This window comes from Monodelphis domestica, chromosome 3, assembly GCF_027887165.1.
Source record: "Monodelphis domestica isolate mMonDom1 chromosome 3, mMonDom1.pri, whole genome shotgun sequence".
Lineage (NCBI taxonomy): Eukaryota > Metazoa > Chordata > Mammalia > Didelphimorphia > Didelphidae > Monodelphis > Monodelphis domestica.
The window spans coordinates 124,559,215-124,584,217 of record NC_077229.1 but is presented as its reverse complement, the minus strand read 5'-3'; the positions used below and the strand labels follow the sequence as shown (position 1 = coordinate 124,584,217).

At 35.9% G+C, this 25,003-nt stretch overlaps 1 protein-coding gene across 3 annotated transcripts in view; it reads right to left on the bottom strand.

Annotated features, from left to right (window-relative positions):
- TMEM71 (transmembrane protein 71) overlaps positions 1 to 25,003 on the bottom strand; it is a 61,597-nt gene that overhangs the window by 16,891 nt on the left and 19,703 nt on the right. For all 3 annotated transcript variants that reach the window (XR_008917496.1, XM_007488352.3, XM_007488353.3), the window contains exons 6-8: positions 18,037 to 18,221; positions 5,909 to 6,094; positions 704 to 779 (exon numbers count right to left, since the gene is read on the bottom strand). Coding sequence is in view for 2 of the 3 variants with exons in the window: in XM_007488352.3 (XP_007488414.1) it covers positions 704 to 779; positions 5,909 to 6,094; positions 18,037 to 18,221 (447 nt within the window). In the remaining variant the exon portion in view is untranslated. The remainder of the gene's footprint in view (positions 1 to 703; positions 780 to 5,908; positions 6,095 to 18,036; positions 18,222 to 25,003) is intronic.

Genomic DNA, 25,003 nt, shown 5'->3' with positions numbered 1-25,003 from the left:
ACAGGCATAAGTGACTGAAGCCCTATTTGAACTCAGGTCTCCCTGCCTCCAGGTCTGGAACTCTATGCACTAAGTCCTTATATGCACTGAGTCACCTAGCTTCCTATCATGTTGGCGGAAATTATGAAGACCAGACTTTACTGACTTAGTAGCACTATGACTTCGGTTGCCATATTAGAACCATGGACAGCACCTTTAGAATTTCTGCTGACTATCTGAAGTTTATTGAGTTAAATGATAATAGCCACTAAGCTTTCTATAATTCTATAATTATGAACTTGCCAAGACAGCAGCTGAGAGCTCCAGGTGTAGTAAGAGACAAGTATGGAACTTGCAAGCAAATAAACCACAGCATGTAGAAACAACACTACTTCGGCTGAATTCCTCACTGTCCTCACAACCTGAAGTAGTCCCATCAAGCCTAATTAGAAGCCTCTGCTCCTTGCTGATTACAAAAAGTCCGGGGATTTACCAAATTAGCAATGGAGGTAGTACCTTCAAAACAGTGATTCCGGGGATGCCAAGTACTACTGAAATTCTAGTCTGTTTTCTTAAGGAAAATCCTTATGATATCTATGATATGTCAATAAGTTGCAACAGGAATGGACAAAAACAGATGGCTAAAGTCACAGCTCAAGATTCATTATTTGAATATCATAGATGAATCACTTCAAAATATCAACAAAACTAAAATTAGAATTACCTCGTGCATGCTGAAATGATTAAACATGTTGTGAACACGATTACTGGAAAAAAGACCTCTCGAAATGTACTGGACTCTAATAGGGAAAAAAAATAATTGAGAGACATTACTTATTATCAAATAATCTTCAAACTATTATAACAAATGATTAATGATTAAATAGGGCAACTAGGTGGCTCAGTGAATAGAAAGGCAAGCCTGGAGACAGGAGATCCTGGATTCATATTTGGTCTCAGATACTTCCTAGGTATGTGACCCTGGGCAAATAATTTGACCCCAATTGCCTAATCTGTAATGCTTTTATGTTTTGGAAATGATACTTAGTATTGTTTCTTAGATCAAAGGTAAGGGTTTAAAAAGATAAAATAGGGGGCAGCTGGATGGCTCAGTGGATTGAAAGTCAGGCCAAGAGATGGGAAGTCCTGCGTTCAAATCTGGCCTCAGATACTTCCTAGCTGTGTGCCCCTAGTCAAGTCACTTAACCCTTATTGATGAGCCCTTACCACTCTTCTGCCTTGGAACCAATACACAGTATTGAATCTAAGACAGAAAGTAAGGGTTTAGAAAATAAAATAAATGATTAAGTAATGATGATTAATTAATCAATATTTAATATTACATTAAATTATTAAATGTTATTAAATGTTCATTACTAAATTATTGGCCTATACTGTCCCTTCTCTCAATCTTAAACCTCCTTTGGAAATTTTATTTGCAAATATCTTATCTGTATCCTAAACACATTCTGTGCTTTGCCCTTTCTGTGTCTTTGTTCACACTCTTTCCTATGCATGGAATGTAATCTCACTTCCCCTTCTCTTACTGAAGTCATACTTAGAATTTTAATCCCAAATTAAATACTATTTCTTCCCTCAGGCTTACCCTGATACTCTTAGTTAGTAATTATCTTCCCCCTCAAACCTCCTCACATAGCACTTTGTTCTCTACCTCGCTAATGTAATCATTATAAAACAGTATTTCAGAGAAGCACAGAATTTTAGATTTGGAAGGGACCTTAGGATCCATTTTGCCCAACCCATAAAAGAATCTCTATTATAGCATGGCTGACGAGTAGACAACCAGCCTTTGCTTGAATACTATTAATTGAGGGGAGCTCCATTCCCACTTCTGTATTTGTGTTTTATCCCTCTACTAGGTATCTCAGTGGTTAGAGTGCTGGAGGCTGGAGTCAGGAAGACTCAAGTTCAAATCCTACATCAGACACTTACTACTGGCCAAAACACTTAACTTCTGATTGCTTTAATCTGTTGGATAAGGAAATGGCAAATCACTCCAGAATCTTTGCCAAGAAAACCCCATAAAGGGTCACCAAGCATGGGGTACAACTGAAAACAACAACACAAAACCTACTGCTAGGCATTGAAATATGGGAGGGAAGGGATTGTGTCCTTTCCTAAATGCAGTTACTTCCCATATCACCCAGAAGAGTGGTGCACATACAGTATGCTGTTAATGCCTATTGGTGAACTGGAATTTGTTAAATTAAGACATAATAATCTGTTGACCTTTGGGGTACCATCCTTTGTATTGGGAGCACTCTTATTATAAACTATGTAGAGGTTTCAACTTAATTACCTTCTGCATCCCTAGTGACCAGAGCTCTGTGCAAAAAAACCAAAAACAAAGACAAAAAACCCAAAAACTTTGAAATAGTTATGGAATCTATAAAAATAAAAGTAACCGGGAACAGTCTAAAAACCATCCAAGGGTACAATGCTCCCCAAATGATTTGCTGTGTTTATAGCACCGGGAAAGGCAATATTTGCAAGGTAAGATGGCATAGGGTTTTACATTGGCTGCATTTTAAAAGCTGATTCCTTCCATGGGTTGGAGTGAGCATCAAAGTACAAGAATGAAGATCTGCATTGGAAAATCCATGATAATAGTATATAAGGATTGGACTGCAATTTCGATGCACATCACCCTCAGTTTACAGATGAGGAAATAGCCCAAATAGGGGAAGTCATTTGCCTTAGGTAACAGACAAAAGAGGAGGTAAAGCAAAATCAGTTCGGAAAGTGTCAGTGCAGAACATTTTTCTTTGCATCTTTCAGAGCTAAAGGGGACTGAAATTTCATCAGCTATGAGTCTCAAATATCCATCCCTTAAGGGGACATCAGACTATGATAACACATCAGATTTTTGTTGCTAAATCACAAAATTGTCTTCAGTGGTTAAGCACCAATTTAGCAGCTATTTTGGGGGAGGAAGTGATTATAGCAGATTTAGACATAACTTTTGATAAGACAAGCAGGTGCACACACAAATACTGATGAACATAGTTAAGTCAGGATGGGTCTGATGAGTGAAGGAAAGAGATAAATGAAACCTCAAAAGGTCCTTAACTTACAAGTAGATCGTGTTCTAAAAAATATAAGTCAATTATTTTGAACTTACATGTTTTTCTCCATAGAATGTCATAGGGAGTGATTATTGGGTTTTTAGGCTAGCTCAGAAAGTCAACATAAGTTGGCCAAATTCTGTTGGCTCCTTCTTGCTTCCAGCCATATCTGGATAAAGAATTGGTCCTGAATTAAAAATTGACTTCAGTCACTTCCTAGTTCTGTGATCTTGGGCAAGTCATTTAGTATCAATTGCCTAGCCCTTAAGGCTCCTTTACCTTGGAACTAATACTTGAAATTAATTCAAAGATAGAAGATAAGGGTTTAAAAAAAAACCTTCACAGCCCATATTCAACCAAATTTCTGATATATTATTCCACTGTATGTACTATATGGTCCAAACTGATTGATCTTCTAATTATTCGCAACATTTGAAATTCTATCTCCAACTTCCAGGTCTTTTCTCAGAATGTTCCCCAAACCTAGTAGAGACTTCCTCCTAAACTTCAATCTCTTAGAATCTCTAGTTTCCTGGGAATCACAATTCAAGTGCCAACAGCCCCTTTTACTAAATGAAGCTTTTCCTGATACACCTGGCTTCAGATTCTTCCTTCTTGAAGATGATCTTGTATTAATTTTTTATACTCATATGCATGCATGTTTTCCCCCCAATGTAATGTTAGTTCTTTGAGGAGAGGCTTTAGAATATCTGTCTATTCCTCAATACCAGAATCCTCAATCCCAGACCATAACAGATACGTAATAAATTTTATTTATTTGATTGATTCAGAGGGAAAATTTAGTTGATGAGAGGACTTTCTAGAATTCTAGAAATGACACCATGTAGGCAATCACCTAGGCAACCTATGTATCAACCAGATCTTAGAATAAACCTGTTTTCTACTATCTGGTTACAAGTTGTTTTTATTTCCAAATGTATAAATTATGGAAGATAGAAAAGTGCACCAGAAAAAGCACTGACTTAGGAGTCAAGAGATTTGAGCTCAATTTCCAGCTCTGCCAACAACTCATCATGTGACCTTCAGCAAAGTAATTACCTTCTCTGAGCCTTACTTTCTTTCTCTGTAAAAATGAAGGGGTTGAAGAAAAGGTCATGTTATTTAAAACAAATCAGAGAGAGAGGAACAGAAGGAGGTACCTTTTATATCTGTGGTTAAAGGGAAAATTCATCACTAAATAAGAAATAATGACAAAAAACATAATTTTGATCCAAAATTTAAAAGCGGTTTGCAAAATAAAATTTCCAAAGAGCAATTGCCATGGGTGGATAAGAAATGTTATAATTTTTAAAAGAAAAATGACAAAATACAGATAGCTGTCTCAAAAATAGTATAGCAAATCATTAATTGAAAGAGAAGTATAAATAATAGCAATCCTAAGGTTTAACTTCATAATCACTAAATTGGCTAAAAATAGAAAAACAAAAATAATCAATGTAAGGAGGAATTGTTGTAAGACACATGCAAGTACTATGATGTTAAGTGGTCTAAACACTTTGGAATTATATGACTTCATTAAACTGTTTGTAATCTTTGAACTAATGGTCCCAGCTGCACTTTTGTGGTAAGAAAGACTTTTAGGCAAAAGTCTTTTCCTAATTTGTGGTATTACAGCCTAGAGGAGAAAATAGATTATAAAACAGCAATACACAATAACTGCAATAAGTACAAATAGAAACAATACTATGTACTATTTAAAGAATTAATTATAATGGCCTGACTTGGTCAGAGAGGAAAAACAATAATTAAACACAGTTACCTTCTTTGGGTTAGAGAGTTTGGGAAGAGGAGAGGGCCCCAAGCATAGAACATTACATTTGTTAGTTAAGTATATCTGGGTGTTTTTGTTTGTTTTGTTGTTACAATGAAAGCCTTAAAGTCTTGTTGTGTGGGAGGGTATTCACTAGAAGTAGCAAGGTATAGGGGGAAATAAAAACAAAGGAGTTGGAAGTCTTGGGTTTAAACTTGTGTGACCTTGGGCAAACTAATTTCCCTCTCTGGTCTTTAATTTCCTTTTATGTAAAATGTAGGGGTTTGGAGAGCCTCCAAAGCCTTTCCAGATTTAAATCAGAAATTAAGACAGTAAAAGGAAAAAGGACAATGATGTGTAGCTACATATAAAAGTTTGTGCATTCAAGTAAACATAGGCTTACATCTTCATTTAGGCATATTTGACTAAGGTTATGATATCTCATGTCCCTTCCAGCTTCAATACCATGAAGGAAAGTCGGGAGGGAAAGTACTTGTAATTCAATTAAGGAAATTCCTTCTACCAGTGCATTTTTTGGTCATAGAAAATTGTCTAGAGCAATGAAAGGAAAATTGACTTGCTCAAGGTATGTATGTTTGTATCAGAGTATGGATATGCACCAACCAGTATGTATCAGAGAAAGAATTTGAACCCAAGGCTTCCTGATCCTGAGGCCAGGGCTCTAACATTCCACACTCTCAGTCTCTAACAATGGGTAAGTACATATCAAGGATATTTAGAGGAAGAATTCCCAAGGGGTAATAGTAATAGCTAATAGCTAACACTTATATAGCACTTACTCTATGCCAGATAATGTGCTAAGTTCTTTACAATGATCTCATTTGATACTCACAACAACTTTTATTATCCCCATTTAGTGATGAGGAAACTGAGGTAAACAGAGGTTAAGTGACTTGCCCAAGAGTTGACCAACTAGTAAATGTCTGAGGGTGGATTTGAACTCAGGTCTTCCAGACTCCAGGTCCAAAACTCTAACCATTGTTCCCTTAATGAGGTATGCTCACACAAACTATAATATGACATTTTGGAGAAATGAAACCTTTTGACTCACTTGAATGATGTAAAATTTCCTCTTGGAAATGATCTGGAATAATTAGCTGGGACTGAGAAGGCACAACACAGAGATTCTCTCTAGAATGCTGAAGAACTACATTGATGGACGATGAGACTTCTGCAGATTCTGGAGTTTGTTTTTCTGACAACCATGGTTGGGATGCAGGAGAAAATTCAGAATGGCCTATTGGAGAAACAGAAAGTCAGTGATTGTGTGTGTGTATGTGTGTGTGCACATTTGAGTGCACACATATGCAATTAAATGTCATATAGCACTTTGAGGATTGAACTATAGCAAAATCAAGCCAACAAGATCTGGTGTTGGTATTCACTGCTGTGGTAGTAAACATAACCACTCAGAATGGGTTTCAAGAGCTTATAGTTAGTCTTTGGAAGAAAGGATCTTTGTTAATCACACTAATAATTTCTACTTCCAACATCTTTTTCCAGGAGAGGTTAAAATGGACGCCAATGAAAGTCTTAAAGAGGGAAAAAGATAGAACTAAAGGGAAACCTAAGAGGTGTATGCAGGGAAAGTGACAGTCTCAAACCTTTCCATTGGTAATATAGTAGAGAGTTGATGGAAGGACTATATGAATACAAAGTGCAGGACTTACAACATCAGGTCATAGAATTGCTCAAAGAATTGTTTCCTCTTTTTCCCCCACTATAAGTCATTGTCCAACAGGACAGAATGTGTTAGAAGATCTTATATGTAGCCTGGAGAATTCACCACAGTTGCCATTTATATTTACCTATAAACACACTCAAGTATTCCTGAACATTGAAAGCTTAAATAACCCTTATAAGTCATCCAATTATCTGTTTGCCCCCTCCCATATTCATGGCTACATTTCCTGAAAGGTTTTCTGTGTCCACTGCAATTATTGTCCCACTACTTATTATTGCCTCTGCTCCAGGAAATTGGACTTCCATTACTATTATACTACTGAAATGGCTCTCTGAAAAGTGGCTGGTGATTTTCTAATGACCAAATTGAGGAATCATTTTTTTAGTCCTCATCAGAAAGTGTTGCCACTATTAGCCATTCCATCCTATTGAATATTCTCTTTTCCTATGGATTAAAAAAATACAACATTTCCTTGATTTTTCTCACATCACTCTAATTGTTCCTTCTCTGTCTCCTTTTTTCTTTCTTTATCCTGCCCCATGGTGCTATTTCAAAGGGCTATTTTTGTTATTGAGATCTCATAAGACCATGCGTATCACAGTTAGAAAGGAACTTGGAGGTCAACATGTCTAACCTTCTCATTTTATGAGGACAGAAACAGATCCAGAAAGGAATATCATTTGCCAAAGGTAATGGAGCTGGGTTTCACACCAGTTTCTCTGACTCCTAATGTAGTGTTCCTTCACTTATACATGCATTGGTGCCAATTTTACTAAAACCAAAATTCCCAACTATGAGAAGTTTTCATTTGGTGTGCTAGAAAAAGTAATCTTAATTTTAAAGTAGAATGAAAAGCATTTTCTAAGAATCAGAGTATTATTGTAACTAACTAAATTATTTTTATATTGGTTTGTTCTAAAGCATTTCTTGGAATCTCAGAGTTGGAAGGGATCTCATAGATCATCTCATCCAAGCCATCCCCAATGCCCAAAGCAAGAATCTTATCTACAACATCATAGATAAGGGACTCCTTCTGACTGTAGACCTTTCAAAATAGAACTCACTTCTTAGATGGCCACTTTCCAGGTATGTAATTATAATGAGGATTTCTTTCATGTATGGTTTTCATTAGGTAACTGCTAAGGCCTCTTTCAAATCTCAAATATATGATTCTGTGATCCTTTTGAGGCAATTGATTCCATTTAAGAGTTCTGGATGCTGGGAAATGTGTCTTTATATTTCTTCAAATCTAGCCTTAGATGGGAACGAACTGTGTGACTTTGTGTAAGTAATTTAATCTCTGACTACCTCTTTTTCCTCAACTGTAAAATGAGGGTAATAATAGCACCTACCTCCCAGGGTTGTAAGAATCAAAATATGATATTTGTAAATCATTTAGCATAGGGTTAGGCACATAGTAAGAGATATATTAAAGCTTTTTCTTCCTTTATCCTATTAAAATATTTCCACACATTGAACTGAAACAACTTGACTAGTGGGTATCTCACACTTGCTCTCTTTTTATCATTGAAAGAAAAGATCCATCATTATTTATATTTATTTCATGACAATCAACACAATAATAGGGCCAATTTTTGCTATTCCACCAGTGGAAAATCATTCCTTGGTGACTTAATAGTCAATAGCTGATAATAAGAAAGTGGATGGCTCCTTTTGTAGGCATAAAGGTTCCAGCTGTGTCCATGAGCTGCTGTATTCCTGCCCAGGCTAGATACACAATCAGGGAGAAAAAGGTGGCCACTCATGCCCTGATGCCCTAGTTCTACTCCCCTATGCAGATGCCATATGCCACCTTATAAAGCAGCTTTTAAGAGGCCTTTCTGATTTTTGCCAAGAAGACAGCAGGCATCAGGGTACTATCAATTCCCCACTTCTGTGTATTACATTTCAAATAATTCTTCTTAAGATCACATTAGGGCTTTTTTGGCAGCTCTCTCACAATTGTGACTCATTGAACTTGCCTCTGACTAAAGTCATTAGGTCTTTTCCATATGGACTGCTATCCACCCACATCTTCCCTCTTTTGATCTAGTACAATTAGTTTGCATGGTAAAATGCAATGAAATAAACATTTGAAGTCAAAATACCTGGTCCCAAGCCCCAGCTCTTCTCCCTATTATTTACCTGTGTGACCTAGGACAAGTCACCTAACTTCTCTGGGACAATTTACTCAACTGTAAAAATGAGGTTGTTGAACTAAACCTCCAAGTCCTTCCAGGGCAATACTCATGACCCTGTAACTTATAGAAACTCAGTGCTAAACTTTATGTGTCTGTCCACCAAATTCTATCTTGTAAAATTGGGTTCTTTATACCAATCTGCTAAGGTCTTTTCAGAATTTGATTCTGACTTTCTAGCTTACTCTTCAAACTTTGTTCCCTGGTCCAATCTGATAAGCATGACATATATATTTCATTCAAATCATTGATAAAAATTCTGAACAACATAGTGATGGGAACTGAGCCCCATCAAAATCTAGAAGAGACCTTCCTCAAGGTTGGCATCACCTCAATGATCACCACTCTTTTCGTCCAACTGTTCAACCAATCCTGAATCTACCTAACCGCATTTATCATACAGTCCACATTGCTCCACTTTGTCCATGAATATATACTGAGCCTTTGTCAAAGTTTTGGCCAGAATCCAGTTGTATTATGTCTCTGATATCGTTAGATTGAATTGTCTAATGATCCTACCAAAAAGAAATGAGGTTGGTTTACCTATGGTGATTTATTCTTGATTATTAGCTTTTACCTATTATCACTTTGTAAATGTTCATAAACCATTCTTCTAATAAGTTATTTTAGAAAGCTGCCTACAAGCTCACTAAGAGGTTTGTTTATTTACCTCTTTCCCCCCTTTTAAAAAATAATGGTATTGATTTTATCTATTTCTTTAACATCTTTCTCATTCTTAAAGTTCAACAGCAAGATTGAATAGTGTCTCAGCCATCACCTCTGTAAGTTGTTTCCATATCCTGGAATAGAATTCTCTGAACCAAATAACTTGAATTCATAAAATTTATAGTTACATGTTTTCTCACTCTTCACTTATTTATTGTTTTAGCTCTTTGTTAACTGTTTTTGTTCTCACTTTTTCTGAAAATCATTATCCTTGATAGAAGATGCAAAAGCAAAGTAGTAATTGAATCATTCTCTGCCTTCTCTTTCATTCACTACTATTATTCCATGGCAAAGCAGTCAAAAGGCCCATCATTTCATTTTTATTTCTTGCATCTAACATTGTTTTATTTTTAGGGTTTCTTTTGTTTGTTTTCCTTACCATCTTTCACAAGCCCTAGCTCACTCTGGCCTTTAGCTTTCTTAGAACTACTCTTACAGCATTATGTCATTCTTTAGTATTCCATTTACTGAAAAATCAGCTGCTTCAAGAGGTTGTGATTCTTCCTCCTCCTTGGACAATTTCAAATAGAGGCTAGATTTCCACTTGGCAGGTATATTAAAGCAGAGCTTTCTGTTTGTGTGAACAAGACAGCCACTAGGGTCCCTTCCAACCCTTAAACCCCATGTTGCTGTGATATTTGATTTTATGTAATTGTAAAAGCAAATCTATGGGCTTCTTGAAACCCAGAGGAGTTACTTTAGGTAAAGAAAGGACAGTTTCGTTTTCCAAATTATATTTGCTTATCACTCTGAAGAAGTGAAAGGATCTCAAGGTCCAATAAGAAATATATAAAAAAGGAATATAATATTCTGAATGAAGTATCATAATATGAAAGAGTCAATGGAAGCCGTATTCAATATTATGGGGAAATAGATTTAGGGTTGGACTACATCTGAAAGGTCTTCTAGATCAACTCTTTCATTCTATAAATATGGAACCTAAAGTCTAGAGGAATTAAGGAACTTGCTAAACCTCACACAGATAATTAGGGACAGAGCCAGAACTCAAACCCATAAGCTCTAACTCTAAATTCAATACCTTTTCTATGTTAGCACATTGCCTTCAGCCATTCTGTAAGCACAGACCCTTATCACCAAGATTTATTCAAAACTTGAGAAAGGTTACAAGCCTTTGATTCCATCTTCTGTATTTTGTTATTATTCTTCATTTGTTTCAATCATGTCTGACTCTTTATGACCCTATTTGAGGTTTTCTTGGCAAAGATGCTAGAGTCCTGTCCCATTTCCTTCTCCAGATAAGGTTAAGTGATTTGCCCATGGTCACATAATCAGTAAATATCAGAGACCAGACTTGAACTTGGGAAGATGAGTCATGTATAAACTTTATGAAATCTGAGTGTTTTTAGAGCAGTCTCTGGTTCCCCAAATTACTCTCTTTAAATAGGCTCCTCCTCTTCCTCGTTCAATTAAGCTTGTCTTCAATTAATTACATTTTATAAGCCTTCACTTTGTAGATGAGGAAACAGAAGTTCAGAAGTAAGATGATCTTCCCAATTCCAGCAAGCCAGTAAGTGAAAGAACTGAAATTTGAACCCAAGTCTTCTGACTCCAAGTTCTTTCTACTATATTAGATTGCTTAATTAATGTGTCTGATGCTTTTTCCTCTGTGTAATAAAGGCACAATAGAAGAGAGATGTGGCACCTAATACTTTCTCTCTCTGAATTGATGACCTAGGCATTTTAACCCATTTTAAGGTGGGGAAATTGAGGCACTAATACTGAAATGATGTGAGATGCCTATGGTTACCCCTTCACTTTAGTGTTAGTCATAAACAAAAGCCAGGTTTCCTATTGAGTAGTCTGTGCACATCTTCTTTGTGGTTCATGAGCTTATGACTCTGACTCTGATTCTCTGTCTCTGTCTCTGTCTCTGTTTTGCTGTGTCTCCCTCCATCCCCTTCCCTTTTTCTTTTCTTTCCCTCCTCTTTCTCTCTCTGTGACTCTGGGTCTCCCTCTCCATCTCTTTTTCCTTCCCTCTCCCTCTCTCTCTATTATTCTTCCTTGCTACCCTCTTCCCTCCTCTTTTTTCCACTTCCCTCCCTCTTTTCTCTGTCTCTCTTCTGCTGTCTATGTTTGTCTCTGTATCTCTGTCTTAATCTCCCTTTCCTGAATCTCTGTATTAAAGAAGATGAGGGAATGCCAAACAAAATGAATTGAAACTAGCAAAGTAAAGTGATTTTTCAATGCAACTAGGAAAGGGGGTGAACTGAGGATATTAGTGAATTAACTGGAAAAAAAGACACCAGCCATCAGAGAAAAAAATTGAAGCAGGGAAAAAATTGTCAGGAAAATAATTTTTGATTGCATCTGCAGTATAGGAAAAGATAAACAAATACATTTTAAGCTGGTTGTTTATTCTGAGGCCTTGAGCTAGCTTATATATCAAAAGTAGGGGGTACGAATACGGATGGAAGCTGTGATCCTTCACAGAGCTTGAAAACAAGGCTAAGAAAGATTTGATTAAAATTGATATTTGTAATAAGAGACCTTGATGTGCATAGTGCACCCCTGTTAACTAATGACTGATTTCTGTGAGTTGTGGTTGAATATATTCTACTTAAGAGGCATCTAAAGGCACCTTTTGTATGTCCTTCATTGCCAGAGATAAATTGCTCTCAAATTGTTTAGACACACTAAATGGGGGCAAGAGAAAAGACAGCTTAGGGGGAAAAAAACACAAAAAGCTGTCTTTCAATGTCTAAAGGGTTGTAATTTAGAAGAAAAATGGAATTGTTGTATAGAGTTCTGGTTAGTCAGATTAGAATTAGTAAATATTTTACAAATAGGTAGATTTTGGTTCAAGATAAATAAGAATTTTCTAATGAAAAGTCTGAAATGGGGGGGTGGGTGAGTTCCCTGGCCCTAGAGATATTTTAGCAAACATTGGATGACTAACTATAAGGAACATTATGTTATTTCTCTATAAAGAATTTTCCTTGGATTGGAAAGTTAGAACAAATAACTTCTAAAATAATTCCTATGCAGCTAGTGGTAGCAGAGCCAGGACAAGAATCCAATCCCAAAGCTCTATTGACTCTATAAGGCAGATAGGGAGGGCAGAGGATATGGTGTTGGATCTGGAGAAAGGAAGCTTGAGTTAAAAATCTCTCTTTGGAGACTTATAATCCTGAACAAATCACTTAATAGCTGTCTGCCTCAGTTTCCTGAAAATCTGAAAAGTGGGAATAATAATAGCATCTTCCTCCTAGAGCTGCTCTGAAGATCAAAAAAGATAATATTTGAAAAGTGCTTTGTAAACTCAAAGGCTCTATATAAATGTGAGTTATTAGTATCACACCATACAACCCTTTTATGTGGTATATTATATGTCAAATTTCTAGATATTACTGTTATGTTATGCTGTATGCAAGAGAAAAACATGGCTACTAACATTTTCAAAATTGAGTTAAATGTATTTTTAGGTATTAAACACTTTTTTACATGAAAGGACATAGCAAATGAAAATAAAATTAAAAAACCAGTCTCTGCTTTCAATAACAACAGTAGATAGCATTTATTATAGAAATTTAAGGTTTGCAAAGTGCTTTACCCACATACATACATATATAATTATATGTATGTTATACCATTTTATTCAAATAATGGTCTTGTAAAATTCGCTTATTATGCCCATTTTACAAATATGGAAACTGAGCCTGACTGAGGTGAAGTGACTTGCCTTGGGTCACACAGCTAATAGGCCAGGTTTGAATTTAGGACTTTATGGCTCAAGCCCAGTGCTCTTTCCACTATGCAAACTAATTTCTAAGACAATATAGCACATATAAAGGTAAATAAATAAAAAAGAATTTCTGGAAGAAGAAGAAGAAAATACAAATAACTAGAGTGATCAAAGAAAGCATTCCATAAAAATTGGAAAGGTCATGTTGAGGCTTTAGGATTAAGAATCCTAATAGACAGTGGTAAAGAGGGAGTATATATATTCTAGGAATCAGAGATAGATTAGGTAAAAATAGAGAAGAGCCAAGTAGACTGTTTTCATTGGAATGTAGAGGATGCAAAGGGAGTCTAGAAAATAAGGTTAGAGTTAAACTTAAAACAAGAAATACTTTTAATGCCAAACTAAATGAGCTAAGCTTTATAATAGCAAGCCACCAAAGAAGTGAATAAAATGAGCACATCTTAGCTTTGGAAAATCTTTCAAACTATCATATGAAGGATAGGTTGGAGAGAATACTAAGAGTAGGGAGATCAATTCGGAGGTTAGTATAATAGTTCTGGCAAGAGGTGATTAGGACCTGATGACTATAGAAATAGAGAGAAGGGAACAGATATGAATGATATTATAGAGGTAGAATCATTAGACTTGACAACTGATTGACTATGGGAATAAGGGAAAGTGAGGATTCAAGGAAAATCCCAAGGAGGCAAACCTGGATATGAGAAGGATTTTGGGGCCCTCCATAAAATAGAGAAAGGTTGAATGTGGGGCATAGTTAGTGAGGAATATTATGAGTTCCATTTTGAACATTTTTAAGCATGAGAGATGGGACATCCAAGTAGAGCTATCTAACAGGAAGTTGGTGATATTTCCTGGAGCTAAGGAGATAATAGAGATGCATATATGAATCATATGTATAGAAATGATAATTCAGCTTAATGGAATTAATAAGTTTACCAAAAGATGATATAGGAAAGAAAAAAGGTAGAAACAATAATTTCATTCAAGAGAACAACAATGAGGAGACAAAGTGCTAAACTTTATGGAATGCAGACAAAGCTGTACTTAGAGGGAAATTTATATCTCTAAATGCTTACATCAATAGAATCAAGAAAGAGAATTGGGAATGGAACTGAAAAAAAAAAACCTAGAGAAAGAATAAATTAAAAATCTTCAGTTAAACACCAGATTGGAAATCCTGAAAATCAAAGGAGAGATAAGTAAACTGAAAGTAGGAAGAACATTGATTAAATAAATAAAACAAGAAACTGGTTTTATGAAAAAATAAAAAAGACAAACCATTGGTTAATTTGACTTAAAAAAGGAAAGAAGAAAAGCTAAATTGCCAGTATCAAAAATGAAAAAAGTGAAATTGTAACTATATTTGCCAACTATATTTCAATAAATATGACAATCTAAGTGGAATACCTGAATATTTACAAAATACAATCTGCCTAAATCAACAAAAGAGGAAATAGAATATTTAAACTAATTGATTACAGAAAAAGAAATTGAACAAAACATTAAAAATTCCCAAGAACAATGCTGTAGGCCATATGGATTCACAAGTGAATTCTACCAAACATTCAAAGAACAATTAACTCAAATACTACATAAATTCTTTGGGGAAAATAGCGAAAGAAGGAATTCTTCCAAATCCCTTTTGTGAATAAATATAGTATTGATATCTAAAAACCAGGAAGAGCTAAAACAGAGAAAGAAAAATTATAGACCAATCTCCCAAATGAATATTTATATAAAAATTCAAATAAACCACTAGGCAAGGAGATTACAGCATTATATCACAAGGATTAACACTAAAACCAGATGGGTTTTATACCAGGAATGCACGGATTGTTCAATATTAAGAAGACTATAAGAATAATTGACCAAATTAATAGCAAAAACAACAGACACTTCATTATTATCTCAGTAGATATAATGGAGGCAGAAAAAGTCTTTGACAAAATACAATATCCATTCCTTATACAGATATCAGAAAACAAGAAATGAAAGTTTTCCTTAAAATGAAAAGGGGTTTCTATGTAAAACCACCAGCAAGCATTTCCTATAGGAACAAACTAGAATTGTTCTCAGTAAGATCAGAGGTGAGGCAAGGAAGCCCATTATCACCATTACTATTTAATATTATACTAGAATCTCTAGCTATAGCAATAAAAGCAGAAAAAGAAATTGAAAGAATTACAATAGGCAATGAGGAAACAAAATAATCACTCTTTGCAGATGATAAAATGGAATACATAGAGTTTCTCAGAGAATGAACCAAAAATCTAATAAAAATAATTTAAAACTTTATCACAATTACATGATACCAAAAAAGCCCCACAAATCATCAGCATTTCTATTTACCATCAACAAAATTCAACAGGAGATAGAAAAGGAAATCCCATTTAAAGTAAATGTAGACAATATAAAAAAACCTAGGAGTATACTTAACAACAACAAAAAAAAAAACCCCAGTAACTATATGAATACAATTACTTTTCAGACAGAGTCAGAACTGAATAATTAGAAAATATTAATTGCTCATGGATAGATCAAGGCAATATAATAAAAATGAAAATCCTAACTAAATTAATTTACCTATTCAGTGTTGTACCAATCAAACTAACCAAAAATATATTTTTAAAACTAGAAAAGATAATAACAAAATGCATCTGGAAGAATAAAATGTCAAGAACATTAAGAAAATTCATGAAAAAATATAAAGGAAGGTGGCCTAGCCATATCAGATCTCAAACTATAGTATAAAGAATCATCAAACCAACTTAATTTTGGCTAAAAAAGAGAGTAAGTGGATCAATGAAATAGTTTGGGAAATCAACACACAGTAGTTAATGACCATAGTAACCACTTAGTGTTCAATAAACCCAAAGATCCAAGTTATTGGAAGAAGAAATCATTATTTGTCAAAAACTGCTAGGAAAACTGAAAAACTCTATGGCAGAAATTAGGCATAAATCAACATATTAGCATACATCAAGATAAAGTCAAAATGGATACTTAATCTAGAAATAAAGGGTAACACCATAAACAGAATAGGGAGACATGAGAAAATATACCTGTCAGACTTATGGATAAGGGAAGAATTTATGAACAAATAAGGCATAGAGAATGTTACAAAGAACGAAATGGATAATTATTATTACATCAAATTAAAAGGTTTCTGTCCAAAAAAACAAAACAAAACAATGCAACCAAGATTAGAGGGGAAACAATAAAATGGGGAAAAAAATTATAGCAAGTATCCTGACAAAGGTCTCACTTCTAAAACATATTAGAAATGAGCCAAAATGATAAAAATATAAAGCATTCTTTTGTTGATAAATAGTCAAAGGATATGAACAGGCAGTTCTCAGAAGAAGAAATTAAAACTCTATAGTCAAATGAGGAAATGCTATAAATTACTATTGATTAGAGAAATGCAAATTAAAACAACTCTGAGGTTCCAGCTCACATATGTCAGAGTGGCTAATATGACCAAAAAGGAAAATGGATAAGTGTTGGAGGGGATGGAACTATGAATTGATATAACCATGCTGGAGAGCAATCTGAAACCATGCCCAAAGGGCCATAAAACTATCTAGTAATTCCACTACTGGATCTGTATCTCAAAGAGATCATAGATGGGGGGAAAGGACTTACTTGTATGAAAATGTTTTTAGCAGCTCTTTTTGTAGAGGCAAAGAATTGGAAACTGAGGGAGCATCTATCAATTGGGGAATGGCTGAACAAGTTGTGGTATATGGTTGTAATGGAAAACTATTGTGCCCTAAAAATGATGAACAGGATTAATTCAGAAAACCTAAAAAGACTTATATGAACTGACTCAAAATGAAGTGAGCAGAACCAGGAGAACAGTTAATACAGTAACAGAAATATTGGACAATGATCACCTGTGAAGGATAAATTATCAGCAAAACAATGTTCCAAGAAAACCTCAAGGGATCCATGATAAAAAAAAAATGCTATGCACAGTCAAAGAGGGAAGTATTGGAGTCTGATTACGGATGAAAGCACTCCATCCTTCATTTTTTGTTATTTATGTGATATATATGTCTTCAGGCATAACGTGGGGAATACTGCAATAAGCATTGCAAGAAAGCACTCATAAATTAATATCGTACTATTTACCATCTAGGGAGGCAGAAGGGGAGGGGGAGAGAGAGAATCTGAATTACAAAATGTCAAAAAATAATTGCCAGATTGTATTTCTACATGTAATTGAAAAAAATTCAATAAAAATTAAAGAAAAGAGAAGGGGCCTCAGGATAGTCTTAATGATTGCATAACGGATGGGTGTGGGTCATGGATGATGACTCAACAATAAAAGACTTAGAAGAGATCTGATAGGCAAGTATCCAAGAGAAGAAGTTAACAGTATTAGAAGATGGTAAAGAAGCATGAAAACTGAGATGGAGATAGCAAATTTAGTGATTAAGAGATCCTAGATAAACTTAGAAATAAGTTTCAGTAGAGTAGTGGGATCAGGGATAAGAAGCTTTATTGTATGGGATGAGAAGTGAGTGGAAGAGGTGGAAGTGAAGACAATGAGTTTAAATGATTTTATTCTAGGATTTGGGCTGTGAAGATCAGAAGACATATATGATGATATAACTTGAATGATTGACATGGGTCAAAGTAGAATCTTTTTTCATTTGGGAAGGCCTTGTGAGGAAGAAGAGATGGGAGAGAGAGAGAAAGAAAGAGAGGGGGGAGAAAGGGAGAGAGAGAAGGAGGGAGGGAGGGGGGAGGAAGGGAAAGGAAGAGAGAAAGAGAAAGGGAAAGGGAGAAGGGGGAAGAGAGAAAGGGATAGAGAGGGAGAGAAGAAGAGAGGGAGAGAGTACCTTGACTACCATCCTTGTAGAACTGATAAACATCCTCAAGGTTACTGGCTCCTTGAATAAAGACATCTTCTCCTGGGGATGAGTCCATATCATTAAAGACACCATGACTAAGCCAAGGGTTAGAGGCACTGAGATTGAACAGGTCAGAGAGAGAACGTCGAATCTTCTTTTTTTTCCTGAATACTCTGGAAAGAAATAAAAACAAAGTGATTTACCTGAGTCCTACCACCTCACATGTGGGCTTTTACAACAGACTTCTTGGTGTTTTGGCTTTAAATATCTCCCCATTCCAATCTATTCTCCATCAGCTGCCAAGGTGATTTTTCTAAAGTGCAAGTCTGACCATGTCATCCCATTCTATAAAACATGGCTCTCTTTAACCTCCAGAGTAAATAAAAGCTCATTTGACATCTAAAACCCTTCATATCTTGGCTCTTCCCAAATTTTTTCATCTTATTTCATTTTGCTCTTCTCCATGTAATCTTTGATCTCTCTACTGTTGCATGAATAAGATACTCCATCTTTCAACTTTAGGCATTTTTCTAGCTGTTCTCCATGTTTGTAATGCTCTCCCTTTTCACCTCTGTATACTGGGTTTCTCTGGCTTCCTTTAAGACAACTTAAATTCCATCTTCTGTAGGAGGCCTTTCCTGATCAGTCCACTTCTTTTGTACCAACACCTTCTCATCTATTCTAAGTGCTTTTCCTTTGAGATTAGCTTCTTCTTATCTGGTAGGTGCATAACTGTTTACAGGTTTTCTCTTCCATTATGACATGAATTCTCTGAGATTATAGACCATGTTTTGTCTTTCTTTGTATCACCACAGTTTAGCATAGTTTAACAAATAATAAATGCTTAATTTCTTATTGACTGATTGGTAGATCTCTCCCCTTGTTCCAAAATCAGTGTCACTTAAATTCATCTAATCTACTAAGTATCTATAATGTGGCAAACTGTGTACTGAGTACTGAGTACTGAGGATAAAAAAAAAGTCTCTACTCCCAAAGAACTTATCATCTAATTAGGAAACATCATGCAAACAATTCCGTACAAACAAGATATACTAGGCTAAATTGGATATAATTAATAAGGAGGATAGAGAGAAGGTACATTTGGAAAACCATTTTTTGATTCAGGCTTGAAGGAAGACAGGAGTCAGGGAGATGAGGATTAAGAAGGAGAGAATATCAGACATGGGGGCCAGTGAAAATACAGAGCGATGGAGAGGTCATATTATGCAACTTCCATTTTTTTTATTTTGTCTATTTTTTTTGCTATTTTATTTTCCTAATTAAATGTAACAATAATTTTCAACATACATTTTCCAATTATTTTATAATTTATAATTATAATTATAAGATCTGAATTGTCCCCCTCCTATAGATGGTAAGTAATCTGATTTGAGTTATACATGTATTTATCATGCAAAATATACTTCCATATTAGTCACCGTTGTAAGAGAATACTCATATAAAACCAAAACTCCCAATTAAAAGATAAATAAACATGGAAAATAGTTTGCTTTGATCTCCTACAGTTCTTTCTCTGGAAGTGGATGACATTCTTTGTCATAAATCCTTCAGAATTGTCCTGGATCATTGTATTGCTGAGAGTAGCTAGTAACTTTTATTTATTACAGACATTAGAACTTTAGAAATTGTTAGAAATTAGAAATATTATTCATGCAAAAAACGTTTTATACCTCACATAAAGGATTAGAGCTTTATAGATGAGAAGGCAAAACTAAAGTACCAATATTGTTAGAATTGAGTTAGTGTGCCAGTCCCACTTCTTACTACTTGAGTTACCTTAGATAAGTCACTTCAAGCATTTGAAGGGTTGTCTTATATTTATTTTGCTTCATCAGAGATCAGAACTAGAAACAATAGTGAAAACTGTAGAGAAGCAAATTTTGGCTAAATGTAAGGGGAAACTTCTATCCAAATGTAGAGTGGGCTTCCTCTAGAACCGCTTGGGTTACTTCCTCCCTGGAATTTTGTCAAAGAAATACCAAATGGCCAAAAGAAAGGCAAAATGGTCAGGAATATTGTAGAATGTATTTCAGTTGGGTACAGATTGGATGAGATTTCCTCTGAGGACTCTTGTAATTCTGTAACTTATGGAATTAATAATATAAAGCCTATTGAACTCTCAAGAGTCACCATCTTTGAGTAAGGATAATATGAATTCTTTTTAGGGTTATCATAAGAAGATATCTGTCCACTGGACAGAGGGTTAAACTAGATGACCTCTTGGTCCCTTCTAATTTATAGATTTCTAGGAATCAGTTAAAAATATAGTTGTGAAGGTACTTTACAAATGTGGTGCATTATTGCTACTAATTTTATGTCTATCAGCAACACAGATATAAGGCAAATCCCCACTACCTATGATATGAATTTGAAGATCTTGCTTCATGGGCATAAGGATGACTTGTGCTGATGCATTTAATATACTTATTAGGTTTCTTACTGTGACTAACAGCAATTATTGGTAAGAAAGCTGAGAGGCTTTTAGTCTCTAGAGTGACAGTTCTTTAATGGACTCACAATCTGATGTGTCCACTTCCTCTAGTGGTTCCTATGGCAACCACATCCCATCTTCTTATCCTGTGTAATTCTTGGCCACATTCTACTTTGCCTTACATTCTACATTCTGCAAATTGCATTCTACTAATCCTGCTTTGAGAATCCACCAAATGGACTGGAAGATTTCCTTTAGATTTCTTGACCTTTTAAAATTGCACAAATACAAGTCCATTTTTGGACAATCTATTATTCCTTGTTTTTTATAACAAGAACAGCTCTCCAGTCATTCTTTTCCTAGGTAATATCCATTATGCTATGCTTTGAATACAAACCCCCCACCTTACCACCTCTTGTTCTAAGAATTACTATCAAATAATGTTACCACTGAAGACATGTTAATGGATTTCCCTATTGTTTGACACCTTGGATCTTCCCAAGCCTTAACTCCCTTCCTCAAACACTATTACTCTATATCTGTTGTCTCCCCTTTTAGAATGGATGCTCATTGAAAGTAGGAAGTCTTGCTTTTGTATTTTTATTTCTAGTCCCCAGCACAGTGCTTGGCATATAATAATAAATGCTATTTTATTGATTCATTTATATATTTATTCATAATATGCTGTGACCTACTTACAACCCACCCTACCAGAACCACCATATGTCTCATTATTTTTCTTGGGGTCACCCACAATTTTGTTTTTTCAGAGATTCTAGTGTTCCATGATTTGAAGCCACATTGCATCATTGGAAAATTACTACTGCTAAAAAATGGATTTTTTTGTGACAAAGAACAGCTTGGGGTTCTAAAAAACAATTTCCAAAAAACAATCCTGCCTATTTTTTTCCTCCTACTCGATTCTAAGCTCAACTCATCTTACATATTCAGTGTCTGTCCAGATAGAGACATTGATAAATGAATTCACTGGTCTCTTCCTACATTTACTTTGTATTATTTGTGCAAGTACTGGGTGCCCTTGACCTCCCTTTTAAAGAATGTTCAGGTCATTCCTGGTGATGGCATAGAAGCTTGGAGGCCAGTCAAGCCAGCTTTGGGTCATATTATTTATCACTGTATTGAATCTCTCAATTGTCTGCTGAGCTGGAAAATGGTGATTAACGCCTTGAATTACTCAACTCAGTTGTCAGCGACTCCCTCTTCAGGGACATTTATTTACATTTTGAAGTGAGAAAGAAGCCAGGGTAAGATATTATTTTAGTATAATAGGGAGTTCCAGTTCAGCAGCCAATCAGATGAACCAAAAATGAGCTTTATATTGTTGTATGTTTGTACCTCCTTTACCACCCTTCTAGATCCAAGCTATTCAGTCATTTTTCAGTCATGTCTGACTCTTCATGATCCTTTTTGGGATTTCCTTGGAAAAGATATTGTAATTTTACCACCTCCTTTCTCCAGCTCATTTAACAGAGGAAGAAACAAAAGCAAACAATGTTAAGTGACTTGCCCAGAGACACACAGCTAGTAAGTACCTGAGGCCAGATTTGAACTCCAAAAGATGAGTTTTCCTAACTCCAGACCTGTTACTCTATCCACTAAACCACTTAGCTTCCCTAGCTTCAATGTGATCATCATAGATGGCAAGCAAGCATTCTCAAAAAAGCATAGAGAGAAAGTGAACCAAAAGGCATCCACTCTACAAAGTGTATAATGCATTTTTCTGCATTCTCTTAGAAGTTTACTCACCACTTACTTTGTATGAATACAGTTAGTTACATGTTTTCTTCCAAATTAGAATGTAAACTTCCTGAGGGCAGGGACTGTATTGTCTTTTTTCCCCCTCATAGATTAGCACTGCCTGGTACACAGTAGCTACTTAATAAATATTTACTGACCGTCTATATGTCTACATTATTCCTATTATACATACATGTAAATGTATCTAAAGTATTGTTAAATTACTTTAATATCTTGTTTCTTTTCTTTTTTCTTTTAAAAACATTTACTTAATAGAATTCAATCCCAGATATCTCAGCCCTTCTCTCCCTTCCCCCACATAGAAGGCATCATCCAATAAAAAAGATATATATAGAGAGAGCATGTCTTTCATGTTTCTATTTTTCAATTCATTCTTTGGATGTAGGCATTCATAATTTATTCTTCAAATATTAATGCTATAACTATGATTAATGTTCTCTTGGTTCTACTTGTTTTACCCTTCATTACTTTATGTTGATCTTCCCAAGTTTTAAAAACCTTAACCTGATTATCATTTCTAATGGGGCAGTAGAATTCTGTTATGATCATATACCAGAACGTTTTAGCTATTCTTTAATTGATGGACATCCCTTGGGCCTAGATGAAGAGGTCCAAAATGTGGAGAATTGAGAATTGGCAGAGAAAAGAGGGAAGGATGTCTATAGGTGGCTTGGGTTGATGATGGATGGATAGATGGAAGGATGGATGATGGAGTAGGGCAGGATAAAATGAAGTATAGTCTGGTCTTGGACTGACTCTGTACTTAAATTTGTACTCATTCAATTACCAAACAAGAAAGCTTTGCCCTAGGGTAGCAAAAAGGATGGGGCAATGAGGTGGTACAGTGGATAGAGTACCTGACCTAGAGTACAGAAGATTCATCTTTCAGAGTTCAAATCTGGCCTCAAATATTTACTAGCTGTGTGACCCTGGACAAGTCACTTAACCCTGCTTGCCTCAGTTTCCTCATCTGTCAGATGAGCTAGAGAAGGAAATGGGAAACCACACCATTACCCTTGCCAAGAAAACCCCACATGAGGTCACAGACACATATGAGTGAGATGACTAAACAACATTTGACCCTAATCTCTCTGCTGAACTTATTTTTAGTCACATATTTTTAGCCAGGTAGCTCTCCCTGGTTGCTCCACAGATATTTCATATTTAAGATATCTGATAAGGAATTCACTTCCCCTCCCCCACCAAAAAAAATCTACTAATCCTCTAAATTTCCTTGTTTCTCTTAAGGGTATCACCATGCTAGTTCATAGCATCGGAATTAAACCTGTCTTTCCTTTCCTTGCACCCTTCCATACACAATTAATAATCAAGTCTTATTAATTCTATCTTCACACATCTTGCATGTGTCTCTTTCTCTACCAGTTAGATAAACCCTCTTTAGTTCAGTTTCTTATTGCTTCTCATCCAGGTCACTGCAAGAGTTCCAGAAGTTGACTGTTTCTTGAGTCTCTCTACTCTCCGACTTCCTCTATATAACTGCCAAAGCAATCTTCCTAATGCCGCTGATCTGAGCACATCATTCCCTTCCTCTATAACCTTCAGTGACTTCAATTACCTAGAGGACAAAACTAAAACTACCCAGCCTGGCATTTAACCCATTTCCCTTTCCACAACCTGGTTCCAACTTAACTTTCCAGTTACATTTCATATTTCTGCCCATCAGGTATTCTCTATTCCAGTCTAAACTTGACAAGCAACTGAATAGTTCAGCTCCTATTTCCACACATTCCCAGAAGTCATTCTCCATACCTTAACTACACTTCTGTCTCATCTTTGATCTTGTAATCCTCATCACCCCTTGATACTAAGCCATGAGTTTTCTATGCTTGATTTTCCCAGTGAAAATTGGTTTCTATTTTTTTCCAAATTTGTGTTGTATTTCCCTTTGTAAGCTTTCTGAAGGCAGGGAGAATTTCCTCTTCAGTTCCAGAGAAGCAAAGAATTGGTCTTGGAGTCAACTCTGCAGCAACATTGTGTACATAACCCCTTCCTCTCTCCCTTGAGTGATGTGGGAGTGGGGTAGGACCCCCTGAGTTCCATGATTCTGCAGTAGCTTCTCATGGGTCTGGCCTGCAGGTTTGCAATCAGAGTTACCTGGCCATTAATGATGGATAACAGAAGAGAAGGCCATGAATGAGAAAAGCCCAATCCCCAGAAGCTCCCTGCTTTCCTAGTTCCCCTGTGCCCTTGCCTTCCTTCTGTTTCCCCTGCTTTGGCTTTCAAGGCCTAGATCAGTGTTTTTCTGCTCTCTCTTCTGAGTTCTCCATTTCTTCCAGCAAGGGGAAGGGCAAATGGATCTCTTTGTCTCTCCTACCCAAAAGCACACACCAAACCACAGAAAATAAGCCCCTCCTTCAAATAATTAATGATTTGTCGGTCTCTTCTTAGATTTTAAGTCCCTTGAGAGCAGAGTGTAGCTGTATGTTCTATGCAATTGCATTTTGCCTCAATAAATGTGAACTAATTGTCAAAAAAACAAAAAATAAAGAATGGATTCAAGTCCACTTCCTATGTGTATTGACTGTGTGATCTTGGGCTTATCACTTAAGGCTAGGGTCCCCAAACTATGGCCCGAGGGCCATATGCAACCCTCAACCCCCCAGGCCATTTATCCAGCCCCACCACACTTCCACAAGGGGCACCTCTTTCATTGGTGGTCAGTGAGAGGAGCACTGTATGTGGCAGCGCCTCAAAGTGTGGCAT